Below are 12078 nucleotides of genomic sequence, written 5' to 3'. Positions count from 1 at the left end.
ATGTAAGTCGGAATAAAAATATACTGTAGGGTGCGAAATAAAAATATCCATTTACTTTTAACTTATTCGACAGTCAAGAGTATCATGCGACCGGACTTTTTTATTATTATTATTCTTTTCTTGACTTATTTGCCTAACAACTTTGCGTGGATAATGTACACGGTGCACCTCCTGCTCCAAGTTGTGTGTTAAAATCTCAGTTATTTCCTTTTAACAACACAAATCTTAAAAGCATGGGATGCGAAGAGGTTGTCATCTTTCCAACACAACGAATGCGAACCTTAGGAAGTAAACAAACTTAGTATCCTTTAGAAACCGATGGCGCCGGCGAAGACGCCGTCGAAGGCGGCCAGGCGATCGTAGAAACCAGTCGGCTCTTCAAATGACCACCGCAATAAATCGGCTTGTTGACCACCGACTCGCAATCTAGTGCCGACCTTTGCCTTTTCTTTCCCACGATGCAGTTCCCCCAGTCCTCAAACTCTACTCTGGACCTCGCCTTGCATCCCGGCTCCTCGCCGTTGAAGTAGTTATAAGCCAGCGAGAAGTTCAGGAGGTTTTTAAGCAGACACACGCTCTCCGGCACGAGTCCGGTGAACTCGTTGTTGTCAAGGTTGAGCCGCTCTACCTTCAGTAGTCCTTCCAAGCTCTTGGGCAGTCCGCCGACCAAGGAGTTGAGGCTAACGTCAAGAACTGTGGCTCTTTTTAGCGATCCGATCTCACGTGGCAAGCATCCAGTGAAGCTATTGTTGGATAGTATGATCTCCTTCAAGGTGTTTTCCATCTTTCCGATGGCGCATGGAATGTCGCCCTCGAGGAGGTTGTTGGCTAAAACCACCACCGACGCCGGCGAGTTGCCGAAGTTTCTCGGGAGGCAGGAGGAGAAGCGGTTGTTGTTTAGAAACAGCGCGTCGAGGTCTTTTTCAAAGAGCTCCTGCGGCAGCGGCCCCTCGAAGTGGTTGAATCGGAGGTCGAGGTATTTGAGAGAAGGCAAGGCTAGCACGGCGGTAGGGAACTGGCCGGTTAAGTGGTTGTTGCTGACGTCGAGCTCGTGGAGGAGCGTGAGATTGGAGATGGTCTTCGGGAGGGCGTTGGCGAAGCGGTTGGAGTTGAGGTGGAGGATGGATAGGTCGGTGAGGAGCCCGAGCTCAACGGGGAGGCAGCCGTCGAGGTCAGCGCCGTTGAGGTCGACGCCGGCCACTGTCTGGACCAAAGGGTCGTCGAGAGACGGGGCGCAGAAGACGCCGTTGTAGGAACAGACATCGGGGCCGACCCAGTTTCCAGTGAAGTTACCGGGGTCGGAGATGATGGCGCGCTTCCACGCCACGAGGGCGACGTAGGCTTGCTTGAGGCGAGGGTTGTTGTATTTGGAATATTGGCCGAGGTGGAAGTGGAAGGGTAAGTGGTCGAAGGTTAGGAGGCGGCGGCCGGGTGAAAATGTGACCTCCGCCGCGTCAGAGGAGAGTAGGAGAAAGAAGAAGAAGAAGAAGGTCTCCATGGTGCACTTTGGTACAGCCATGGAGGAGGAGGAGGGTAGAGATGAGGAAAAGGAGAGAGGATTTATTTATTTGAGAAAGCAAGGCTGACATGGGTGGCGGTGCTTGTTTCTTGGTCAGTTATCTACTCGGCTTCGGTTATGTCAGTTAATCTCGGTGGGTACTTGAGAGACAGGAGTGTTTAAAATTAGGAAAAAGAACAATCAAATAGTAATCTACAGATAGGAAGGGAACCATGTCGACCAAATACTTAGATATCCTGGTTTTCAAATTTAAAACTAATTTTCTAATTTAATTAACAATCACTGCCTTTCTGAGTTAATTCAATTATTCTTCATACGTATATAATTGTAGCATTAAAACTTTCACTGTGGAGGTTTTATTAAAGTGGTTAAATTTATTATTGCAAGAAACTATAAGCTATGCTCATCCAGAGAACAATCCTCTGGAGCAAACCACACCTTGGATCTCACGACATCAAACGAGAACCGAGTATTGTACTGCTGAGACGCCCCAAGAATGGAGAAACTGGTCGGTCGGAACATGGCGAAGCCGAAGAACCCCCTCGCTTGGTTGACGCAGAACACTTCGTTCCGTCGAATCAACATGTCGGCCGACAACAAGTGCAGCTAGCGCATGAACGGCAACAAACTCTGGTAATTATTCTGCGTAAGGTAACACAAATTAAACGCTGATCCAGAATCGTCTCCATTTATCTCCGTGAAACCCAACACTTCGAAGTAGTTCTTCAACACCGTCACGATGGAGTCAAACGACGTTGCGGCGCCGGCGCGAGCATTACTATGTCGTCGTGCGCCGACCCGAGGGGGAATAAGCAGTACGAGAAGCGGCCTCGCACGGCGGTCGAGAGCTGCATGATGAGCGAGGTCGGCAGGAGGCGGCTCATCCCGAGAATCCTCGCCGCATCCAAAGAGGAAGTTATCGAGGTGTGCGAACTGCGAGGGTTGGCCGTTATTGAAGCTAAATGTTGCCATTACTAGAAACGCGGCAGTGCAGGTGACATCTCCGTATTTGATTCGAAAAGCGCAGTACTGCCCGTTGACGCACAGGACGGTCGCATGGGACGTAGGCGCAGGAAGGCGATTCCAGAGGATTAAAGAGTGGAATGGACTGGCCGAAGCTTGGATCGCATGGGACGCATTGGGTCCACGTCAGGCTACTGCCGGTGTCGAGTTCGAGGAGGTACGTCTGTTGCCCGCCGCCGGTGCTGATTGCCACTGCCACTGCCACCATATAAATTAGGGACTTTTGCAGCACCGGGTTCGGACGACGTAGACGGAGGAGTTTTTATTTTTATTTTTATTTTTATTTTTAAGAAAAGTACGTTCGGTATCCGATGGGATATCCTCTGTATCCCTATACAAAATTATACTTAAAGAGTTGGGGATTTAGTCAACCCAGACAGCTGAAAAGTCCTGATCTCTGCCTCTATATCCCTATACAAAATTATACTTAAAGAGTTGGGAATCGGGTCAATCCAGACAGCTGAAAAGTCCAGATCTTGGTCTAAATAATTTACGCAGAAATTTTAATTTTTTTTAAAAAAATTATGAAATATTAGAATAAATAAATATATATAAGTTGTTGATTGCATAGCCGTTGAATTGAAAAATAATTTATATAAAAAATTATAAATATTTTAAAAAATATAAAATTTTTATAAAATGTATAATTTATAAATATTAATTAGTAATTTTTAAATACAATTAATATCGTATTTAAGTTTTGGAATGAATTAGCCGTGTAAAACTAAAGCAGAGTTGCAGTGTTGTTGAGATTTCACTCTTAAGTCTTAAACTGGGCCCAAATTTTAAGCCCCTCTTTCGTTACAACAAAAAGTGCGACTCCATCGTCAAAGATCCCAAAAAGGGAGAAAGGAATGGAGGCTCCGACCTCTGGATCGGCGCTGAGCTTGAATCGACTTCCTGATGACGTCGCCCTAACCGTCGTCTCTTATCTCGAGGTGTTTCTCTCTCTCCCCTCTAATTTCTTCCTTCTCCTCTAATCTTCACGTATTTCGTTGTTGATTCCGTTGATTTTGGTTCGGAAAGAGAAGGTCTGTGATGTGTGCTCATTGGGGAGTTGTTCCAAGTTCTGGCGTTATCTCTGCGCCTCCAATAGCATCTGGGCTGAGCTCTACAAGAGGAGGTGGCCGGCGTTGGCTGTGGCTTCTGGAAGTTTGTCGAATCCGGCAGGTAATAGTTTGATCCAAGTCGTTGGAGGTGGACGAGGAGAGTGTTCTGCAGAAGCTGAGGCTTCTTCTTTGGTGCCCACGGAGGTCGGTAGAGATGAAAAAACCATTTCACCTTTCGTGTCATTTTAGGCACCTTCTTTTCTGAGTGATTATATTCCAAATACAAGTCAATTCGTAATTTTCACATGCAAATTATATCTGGAAAGCATGAAACTGTAGATCACTTCTTGAGTCATAGAAGGATGATTACGCCAATAGCAAGGATTGGGTTGTAGTATTATACAAATTTATTTTTTTCTTTCTTCATTGCTAGTTCTCTTGATGCTAAGATATGAAAATTCATTCTTCCTCTTATTGTAGGGATGGAAGGCCTTCTATATTAATAAGCATAGGACATTGGCTGCTGCTGTTTCAAGTGTAGTTGCATATGTGAATGGCTGCTCACAAAATGAATCACTTGAAGTTGGATATTATTTGAAGGCACTTGGTGATCTGGGCTTGATCAAACTTGGATTCAGAGATGTTCAGTTCCTTCTGTTTTCAAGAAGGCTTAATGTGCTGCTGAATCTGATTGGATTGCATTACTCCATTGTTTGTCTTGGAATACCGGTAAGTGATGATATTTCTGTTGTTGGCTGGCTATTCTTTTTGTATTTGTAGTTTTGTACTCATTTGGCTGGAGTTTTATTTTATATTTCATATGTTTGTAGACCTGCAGGAAATTCCAGTACTTAGAACTTCAAAATGATGCCAAGTATTATTTTCCTTTGTACTTTGCTGGGACTATGTTTTCTTGATTAATGTCCAACTCTCTAATTAAGCTTGTGCTACGTCTAACTTTATATCTGTTCTGTAAATAAAACATTTCACTTAATTTGTGAAGTTGCCTAGTCGAAGAACTAGGAAAAACCATCAAATATTCCTAGACTCCTTCTTGATTGCCTTGAGAGACAAAACAATGGTATTAATTCTATTCTCTTAAAAAACTATAAGCAACACAATTGATCTTTTTCACCAAATTAGTAATTAAAAGTTCATCTTTTTCCTGTAGATGTTAAAATTTAATCAAAAAGATGCAAACAAACAACATATTAACTAATGATAAAAAGGAAGAATTAGTATTCTGAGAGCAACTAAATACAATCATAGAAACAAATTGTGAGTCATAACTCATTCTTACATACTTGGCCTCAAATTTATGATTTCCCTGTTAGGATAGGAAGCTAATATGGTGCAGTTACAGGCTATGTAATTTGTATTGAGCATGTGATGCTTATTGCCTAGTCAAGACTTTAGAGAGAAGTAGATAACAGACATTTACCCTGCTACCTTAGCCCTTTTGCCAAATTGACTCTATTGACGACCTTTGATGGACAATCAAATTGTGGTGCAGTCGTTACAACATCAATGTATCTTTTATGATGTGTGGGATTATCATGCCTCTGAATTAATTGGAATCATATCAAATTCTATTGTTTCAGTTTTCACTTGTTGGCATTGATGTGGCAACTCTATGATCGCCTCTCGTGGGCTACTTAGTTTTTCTTTAGTTGATTGGCATATTGCCTGTTACAACTGCTGTTACTGGAACATCATTCTGAAGCTCTATGTGCTTACTGCTGCAGCCTAATGATGTAAGGAGGGCCCTTTTAAGCTGCCAAGTATCAGAAAGGCAAGTTTCCATAAGTTGGTTTAAGCTTGGCAGGTGGTTCTATGGTTTCCGCCTGCCCGACGAGCACCATTCTCGCAAAGTTTCATTAGGTGAGCTCACCATGGCCGAGGAGGAAGAACTTCTAGCAGTGCTCAATCGAGGGGCTCTTCATGAAGTATTACGAGTTCAAATTGCACCAGTGACACCTAGCACCAAATGGCTGTAAATCGTGCCGATTGAGATCAAAATGGATCTAAGCAGTTATAATTTATGTTGTACATTATATACATATCTATATCTATGTGGCTGCTGTGTTTTGGTCAATGGATTTTCATGCCATCTTCCTGTACAGTATCTTCTGGATTATATATGTGATTAATAGCAAGCTGCTGCTTCTGGAAATTGTTCTTTCAAAATGTGATGCAAAAACAGATTTTTTCTGATTAATTATTTATTAGTTGTGATTTCATTGAAAGATAATAGCATAGATGGACAGTCTATAAGGATCATTCAGGTGCTTGGTACTCTATAAATTTGAGCTTTACAATCCAAAAAATTATTGTACTTTTATGTTAAGCCCTTTATAAATTTATTCAAGTTAATCGTTAATCTTAAACTTAACATTATTTAGATAATGTTGCAAATAATGTCCTATATTTTGATTATATTGTAAGTAAAGCTCTATCCTTTTTATTTATTTATAAATAGAGTCTCCTATTTACTTTGACTTTTAAGTTTAATAGCACTCGATCGAATGTAAAAGAAAATAGATCATTTCGCCCATTGTTCAAGCTTGGATTGAAAGTTTGAAACTAGTTTCAAGTCTAACTTAAAATATAAAGCTTGAATTGATTGGATTCAATTCGAACCTATTTCAAGCTCAAGCCGAGCACGATCCCATTTCGATGAATCAAAGTCAAATTAAACTTAACTTAAATCTATTCTAAACTAAGCTTGAATTGAATATTGAATGTCTACACTTAATATAATTAAATCAAAATATATAACTCAATTCAAATGTATTTATAACATATATAAATCAAGCAAGCCTATCACGAAGTTGACTCGAAGTTGACTTGAAGGCCTAATTTGGTAAGTTAACCCGATGATCCGATAAAAATTATGTCTACCAATGGCAGGGCATAACTCGGTTTTTATTTTTATTTTAGCAAATAAAGGCTCTATTTGTAGATAATAGTAAGAAAGAACTTTATTTTCAATATAATCACAATGTAGGGTGTTATTTATAATTTTCTCTATCGTCCTCGGCCCGGCCCAATACCGTGCTAGTAGCCTGGCCCATATATGGTTATAAATCCTACGGCTCACATTATCTGATTTCTATACCAACGGTGTGATTCTCCTCTGCCGCAACCCTCTTCTACTTCTTAAAACCCCAACCCTTCCCCTCCTCGGTCCTTCCTTCCTCTCTTGCATTGCTGCTGCGCTAAAACCCATCATCTAGTGGAAGGTAAGCGTACCTCCCTCTTCTTCCCCTAGAAACCTCGACCTCCTCCGCCGCCAACTGAAACCCTAACCCCGATCTCTTCTTCTGGTTCTCCCTCCTCTTCCCGTCTTCTCTATCCTCGACACGCTTCCGATCCTTAAACCCTAAACCCTAGAGACTTACATCTGTTAGTGTGAACGTTAAGGTGCATACTTGTGTGCCTTTTTGTTCGTTTCTTTCGTGGATATCGCTTATTGGATCTCTAATCGCCTTGTACGATTCGATGGTGGTTTCGTAATTTTTTTTATGCTTCGGGAAATATATATATGATTGAGTGTTTGCGCTTGGTTTGGTACGTGATTTAGGTGCTTGTGCTTTAGTAGAGAGATGCTGGTGTTGTTTGAAACGCCGGCGGGCTTTGCCCTGTTTAAAGTATTAGATGAAGGGAAGCTTGACAAAATTGAGGTGATTGTTTGTTTGCTTGTTCTTTTGTTTTTTCCTTTTAATCTGTTAAAAGTTTGGGCATTTTAATCTTTTCTGCGCTAAGTTTTCCTTGAACTATTTCAGGATCTGTGGAAGGATTTTGCGACATCAGAATCAGCTAGAAAGGTAACTTGACACAAAGATATGTATGTCTTAATGATGGCTCGACATTGCAATTTCTCCTCTTTCCTGTCAAAGTGGTAGTTTTTAAGGTTTACCAGTTACCAGGATGCAAGTCTTTGAGTTGGCAGTGGGCATGTGGATTTTGTTTATGAAATTATTGCTTGATCAGTTTGCTATATGAGTGTATGTAAATAGTTCTTTTCTCATTGCTGCGGTAATTGTTCTAGCTGCACGATAAATCAAGTTTGCCTATTAGAATGTGATCTGTATGGGTTCATTGCTTGTCTTAGGGCATGAGCCTATGCATGGTGTTTCTTAGCTCGGGGTATTTTACTAATTTACTTATCTATAGGTTTACAGCTTGCATTTGCCATATACTTCTTTTCTTTAACATCCAAAATCATTCGGTAATTAGTATTGTTCCTTGCTCATTTCTTTTATCCGGCATTTATTGATTTGCTTTTGTACTAAAAAAATTGCATTACGTCAGGTGGTTAAGCTCAAAGCTTTCAATAAATTTGAGAACACTTCTGAAGCTCTCTCTGCTGCAACCTTGTTGATAGACGGCAAGCCCAGCAAGGGTCTCCGCAAGTTTTTACGTGCTCACTGTGATGGTGAAACATTGGCAGTTGCTGATACCAAACTTGGCAATGCAATCAAAGAAAAGCTGGTCAGATATTTGCTTTGCATCGTCTTTATACTTGATAAGCACAGAATCTTTATTTTACATCTTTCCAATGTTCTTGCAGAAAATTGACTGCCTTCATAATGATGCCACCGTCGAGCTGATGAGGGGACTGAGGAGCCAACTGACTGAACTAATAGCTGGACTAGCTGTGCAAGATTTAGCTCCTATGAGCTTGGGCTTATCACATAGCTTATCTAGGTATAAGCTGAAGTTTAGTCCGGATAAGGTGAATCTTCTTTTCCTTACGCTTTCTGGAAAGAATTGCTTTGATTATTTCTTCTTTTAAATAGTTTATTCTCCTGCTCTCAAGCAAAGTACTTATAAGGGGAACTCCTCCTTCACTTCTGTAGGTTGATACAATGATAATTCAAGCCATTGGCTTGTTGGATGATCTTGACAAGGAGCTCAACACTTATGCTATGAGAGTTCGTGAATGGTATGGTTGGCATTTTCCAGAGCTTGCTAAAATTATACAGGACAATATTCAGTATGCGAAGACAGTGAAGCTGATGGGGAATCGTGTGAATGCAGTCAATCTTGATTTCTCTGAGGCAAATCACCAGTACCCTACTTCATGACTACAAATGGGGTATGTCTGATATGTGCACTAATATATCATCTTCTTTCTGCAACAGATATTGGCAGAAGAGGCTGAAGCAGAGCTGAAGGAGGCCGCATTGATATCAATGGGGACGGAAGTTAGTGATCTTGACTTGGCAAATATTAGAGAACTGTGTGACCAAGTCATAGCTCTTTCAGAGTATAGAGCTCAGTTGTATGATTATTTGAGAAACAGAATGAATACTATTGCACCAAATTTGACTGCTCTTGTTGGGGAGCTTGTTGGAGCACGTCTTATTGCTCATGGTGGTAGTTTATTGAATTTGGCAAAACAACCTGGGAGCACAATTCAGATTCTTGGTGCAGAGAAGGTATGTTCAGATTTTACTTCTTTAGCCTTTTCCGCTCTTTGTTTTGTTTGTTGACTGTAGAGAGAACTACTAAGTGCATCACATACTTAGTATTATTGTCTGCCTTGTTTGTTGATCTGTAAATATCGTGTTCTTTGAATTTGCTATTCTTATACTACAATTTTTATATGGAGAATTATACTTAGTTTTAAAATATTATCTTTAATTCAAATCAGTTCCTTTTCAAACGTTCCATTTGACTGAACCATGAAATGTATGACATGCCTATCTTTGTAGATGCTAGTCGTATCATAGGCTGGTTCTTTGAAAGGTGGGCTTTATGTGCAGTACTTGTTGTCTTGTCATGGAATGGAACTACTCTTGATTCTAGTGGCAGAGCCTTATACAAACAAAGGGGGCATGATGGTCCCCCTTGACTCTTAAGAATGCACTATTAGTTTGCATCCAAGTTCTTTCACTTAGCACAAGTTTGATTTTAGTTTCTTCCTTTTCTAACAATAAGAGGTAGAAATATGAAAGCATAATATATATAAACTACTAACATCAAAGAATTTTTTTCCTTATCATAATAGTGATATCAAAACAATAATAAATTCATACTTGTCACTTCTTATTTTTAAAGTACATCGCTATGCTCCTTTACTTTAGTGATCTGCATTCAGGAAGGTTTTTCTTCTTGATGAAGAAGGCAACATAGTCAGTGCTTGACCTCTAAAATTTAAATTTTCATTAGGCAGCATTCACATGGATTTTGTCACACTCAGTTTTTGTTCTACATTTAAACTCTTTCTCAATTAATCAGTAGGATTCCTCTTTACGACTAAAAACCTTGCAGAAATTTTATATTGCCGGTGGCTGGTTCAGTTGGTAGGTTGCTACCATTTATGTTTAGGTTGAGCCTTTCTTGTATGTGCTAGAACGAAAGCTGGGGAGAGAACAGTATTCTATGGAGAGCTATTAGCTGAAGCTACTATGCTGATATATGGTTGAAGGAGATAAAAATACTGACTGATCAAATAACTACTAGGTTTTTTGCCTTGTCACATCTTTTTATTTCCATTACTTAATTCTAAAAGAAAAAAAAAGAAACCATATTGCAGATGTCATTCTCTATTTATTGTTGTGAAGCTGATAATTTATTTACATAAAAGGTGTTATATCTATTAAGTTGCTGTGCACACAACTTGCTTTTGCTTCTTTAGAAAACCACTGGGATCTTGAAATATTTTGATAATTAATGTGCAGGCCCTGTTCAGAGCTTTAAAGACAAAGCATGCTACGCCAAAATATGGTCTCATCTTCCATGCATCCCTAATTGGTCAGGCAGCCCCAAAATATAAGGGCAAGATATCTCGCTCGCTCGCCGCAAAGGCTGCACTTGCTATTCGCTATGACGCCCTTGGTGATGGTGAAGACAACTCTATTGGACTGGAAAATCGAGCAAAGGTAGCATATAAGCACAAATCTGCCATTATGTTGAATACATCTTGTCATTGCAATAAAGTAGAATTCATGTTTTTGACATGTGACATACTTGGACAGCTGGAGGCTCGTTTAAGGGTTCTTGAGGGTAGAGAATTGAGTCGATCTGCTGGCTCAACAAACGGCAAGCCCAAGATAGAGGCTTATGATAAAGACCGAAAGAAAGGTGCTGGTGCTTTGATAACCCCTGCAAAGGTATGCTTTAAGTTTTTTATGTAAGACATTTTTTCTTTTGTTGAAGCTAATATAGAACGCAAGTGTAGTTTGCATTAACTAACACATTCAAACATGACTAGAGATTTGCATGACCCTTTGATGTTGGATAGCTAATATCATATCTGGAGTAACCTCAAACTGTAGCCTGCCAAGGAGATTAGACTATCCTCAACCAGCCATTCAGCTTTTGTCTTGGCTACTTTTTCTTTTGTATGAACTTATCAATGATTTTGGATTGCTGCTAGTGTGAGAACCTCAGATTGGTTATTGAAACTGGTAGGATTGCATTGGTTATTCTTAAGGCGTATGTTAACAGTCCTTTGTTGAAAAAAAACTGAGGCTTTTAATATTGTGGTTATGGATAAAGATATGGAAAACTGAGGCTTGTGATTACTACTTTGTTTTGTAGACATACAATTCCTCGGCTGATTTGGTTCTTGCACAATCCATCGAGCCAGCAGAAAAGAAATCAGCTTATGAACAGGAAGGAGTGCATCCAAAAAAGAGGAAGCATGAGGATTCAACTGAAATGTCTCCTGGAGAGGCAGTTGACCGTACCACACAAGAAGATGGCAACCAAGAGGAGAAAAGGAAGAAGAAGAAAAAGAAGTCTGAGGCGGTCACCGACTTAGAGAACCAGGCTGAAGCCGAGGAACAGCAGAAAACGAAAAAGAAGAAGAAAGCTGAAGTTCAGAATAATGGGACAGAGAATCAAGATCAGGCTGCTGTTGCTAAAGATGAATTGGAGCCCAACACAGAAGAGAAGAAGAAAAAGAAGAGAAAACATGCCAAAGCAGAGGAGGATCATGATCTCCCGAAAAAGGAACAGGAAGCAGCTGAAACAGGGAAAAAGGAGAAGAAGAAGAAGAAAGATAAAAAAATCAACTTGTGATAGTAGGAAAAATTGAGATGTGATGCAGCGATTTTGGGTAATTCATGTCGCCTTGAGAAGAGGTCTTAAAAGTAACTTATTTGCTTTTCATTTGTCATCCTAGGATCAGTGTTGATGATAATTTTCGTTGATAGCTTTTGTTGTATCCAAGATATTAGAACTCAATTTTGCTACCTTATTTCCAAGAAGTTACCAAGACGAATTTCAGTAGATAAAATTTTCTAATTATTGATAAATTTGTCATACGTAGGTGGCGATTCCATGATTGCAATGAACTTGCATCTTTGTTGGAAGTCGACACCTTTGATGTTGTCGTGTCTACTGCCTCAGTTCTAATGTGAAGAAATATCCAGAACTGCGTTGATTTTTCTTTCATGCCTGTTAAAGTTTCATATGCAATGACTTTTGCTTGGGTTCTTGCCTCCTTTGAATTTTGGTAGAAGAAAGCAAAAG

General features: G+C 40.1%; 3 protein-coding genes across 4 annotated transcripts; 2 read left to right on the top strand and 1 right to left on the bottom strand.

Moving 5' to 3' along the window:
* Positions 1–193: 193 nt before the first annotated feature.
* On the bottom strand, positions 194–1509 carry LOC140782534 (leucine-rich repeat extensin-like protein 6). The gene has a single exon (XM_073129150.1). It carries the CDS (start codon positions 1496–1498, stop codon positions 299–301), a length of 1200 nt encoding a protein of 399 aa, XP_072985251.1. The 5' UTR covers positions 1499–1509; the 3' UTR covers positions 194–298.
* Positions 1510–3275: 1766 nt separating this feature from the next.
* Positions 3276–5764, top strand: LOC140781030 (uncharacterized). The gene is made up of 4 exons (XM_073126793.1): positions 3276–3480; positions 3574–3795; positions 4072–4320; positions 5337–5764. The coding sequence occupies exons 1-4, from the start codon at positions 3397–3399 to the stop codon at positions 5586–5588; spliced, it is 807 nt and encodes a 268-aa protein (XP_072982894.1). The 5' UTR covers positions 3276–3396; the 3' UTR covers positions 5589–5764.
* A 941-nt stretch (positions 5765–6705) lies between these two features.
* LOC140781709 (probable nucleolar protein 5-2) lies at positions 6706–12000 on the top strand. 2 transcript variants are annotated; one of them, XM_073127819.1, is made up of 10 exons: positions 6706–6833; positions 7175–7274; positions 7377–7418; positions 7906–8085; positions 8165–8329; positions 8454–8654; positions 8739–9035; positions 10281–10481; positions 10578–10712; positions 11143–12000. In XM_073127819.1, the coding sequence occupies exons 2-10, from the start codon at positions 7197–7199 to the stop codon at positions 11623–11625; spliced, it is 1782 nt and encodes a 593-aa protein (XP_072983920.1). In that variant the 5' UTR covers positions 6706–6833; positions 7175–7196; the 3' UTR covers positions 11626–12000. The 2 variants fall into 2 exon arrangements, with proteins under 2 accessions (XP_072983920.1, XP_072983921.1); XM_073127820.1 differs by having other exon boundaries at positions 6796–7082.
* The last annotated feature ends 78 nt before the right edge of the window (positions 12001–12078 follow it).

Source organism: Typha latifolia, chromosome 2 (genome assembly GCF_019914945.1).
Source record: "Typha latifolia isolate L0001 chromosome 2, TyphaL0001v2, whole genome shotgun sequence".
Lineage (NCBI taxonomy): Eukaryota > Viridiplantae > Streptophyta > Magnoliopsida > Poales > Typhaceae > Typha > Typha latifolia.
Note: the sequence above shows the minus strand (reverse complement) of the source record. Positions and strands in the feature narration are given on the sequence as shown.

What these genes read in the sequence shown, in the direction of transcription:
- LOC140782534 (XM_073129150.1), bottom strand. Translation starts at nt 1,498, where the DNA reads ATGGAGACCTTCTTCTTCTTCTTCTTTCTCCTACTCTCCTCTGACGCG.
- LOC140781030 (XM_073126793.1), top strand. Translation starts at nt 3,397, where the DNA reads ATGGAGGCTCCGACCTCTGGATCGGCGCTGAGCTTGAATCGACTTCCT. An exon ending in CCGTCGTCTCTTATCTCGAG is followed by an intron (nt 3,481 to 3,573) that starts GTGTTTCTCTCT and finishes CGGAAAGAGAAG; the next exon opens with GTCTGTGATGTGTGCTCATT. An exon ending in TTGTTTGTCTTGGAATACCG is followed by an intron (nt 4,321 to 5,336) that starts GTAAGTGATGAT and finishes TTACTGCTGCAG; the next exon opens with CCTAATGATGTAAGGAGGGC.
- LOC140781709 (XM_073127819.1), top strand. Translation starts at nt 7,197, where the DNA reads ATGCTGGTGTTGTTTGAAACGCCGGCGGGCTTTGCCCTGTTTAAAGTA. An exon ending in GACTGGAAAATCGAGCAAAG is followed by an intron (nt 10,482 to 10,577) that starts GTAGCATATAAG and finishes ATACTTGGACAG; the next exon opens with CTGGAGGCTCGTTTAAGGGT. An exon ending in CTTTGATAACCCCTGCAAAG is followed by an intron (nt 10,713 to 11,142) that starts GTATGCTTTAAG and finishes TTTGTTTTGTAG; the next exon opens with ACATACAATTCCTCGGCTGA.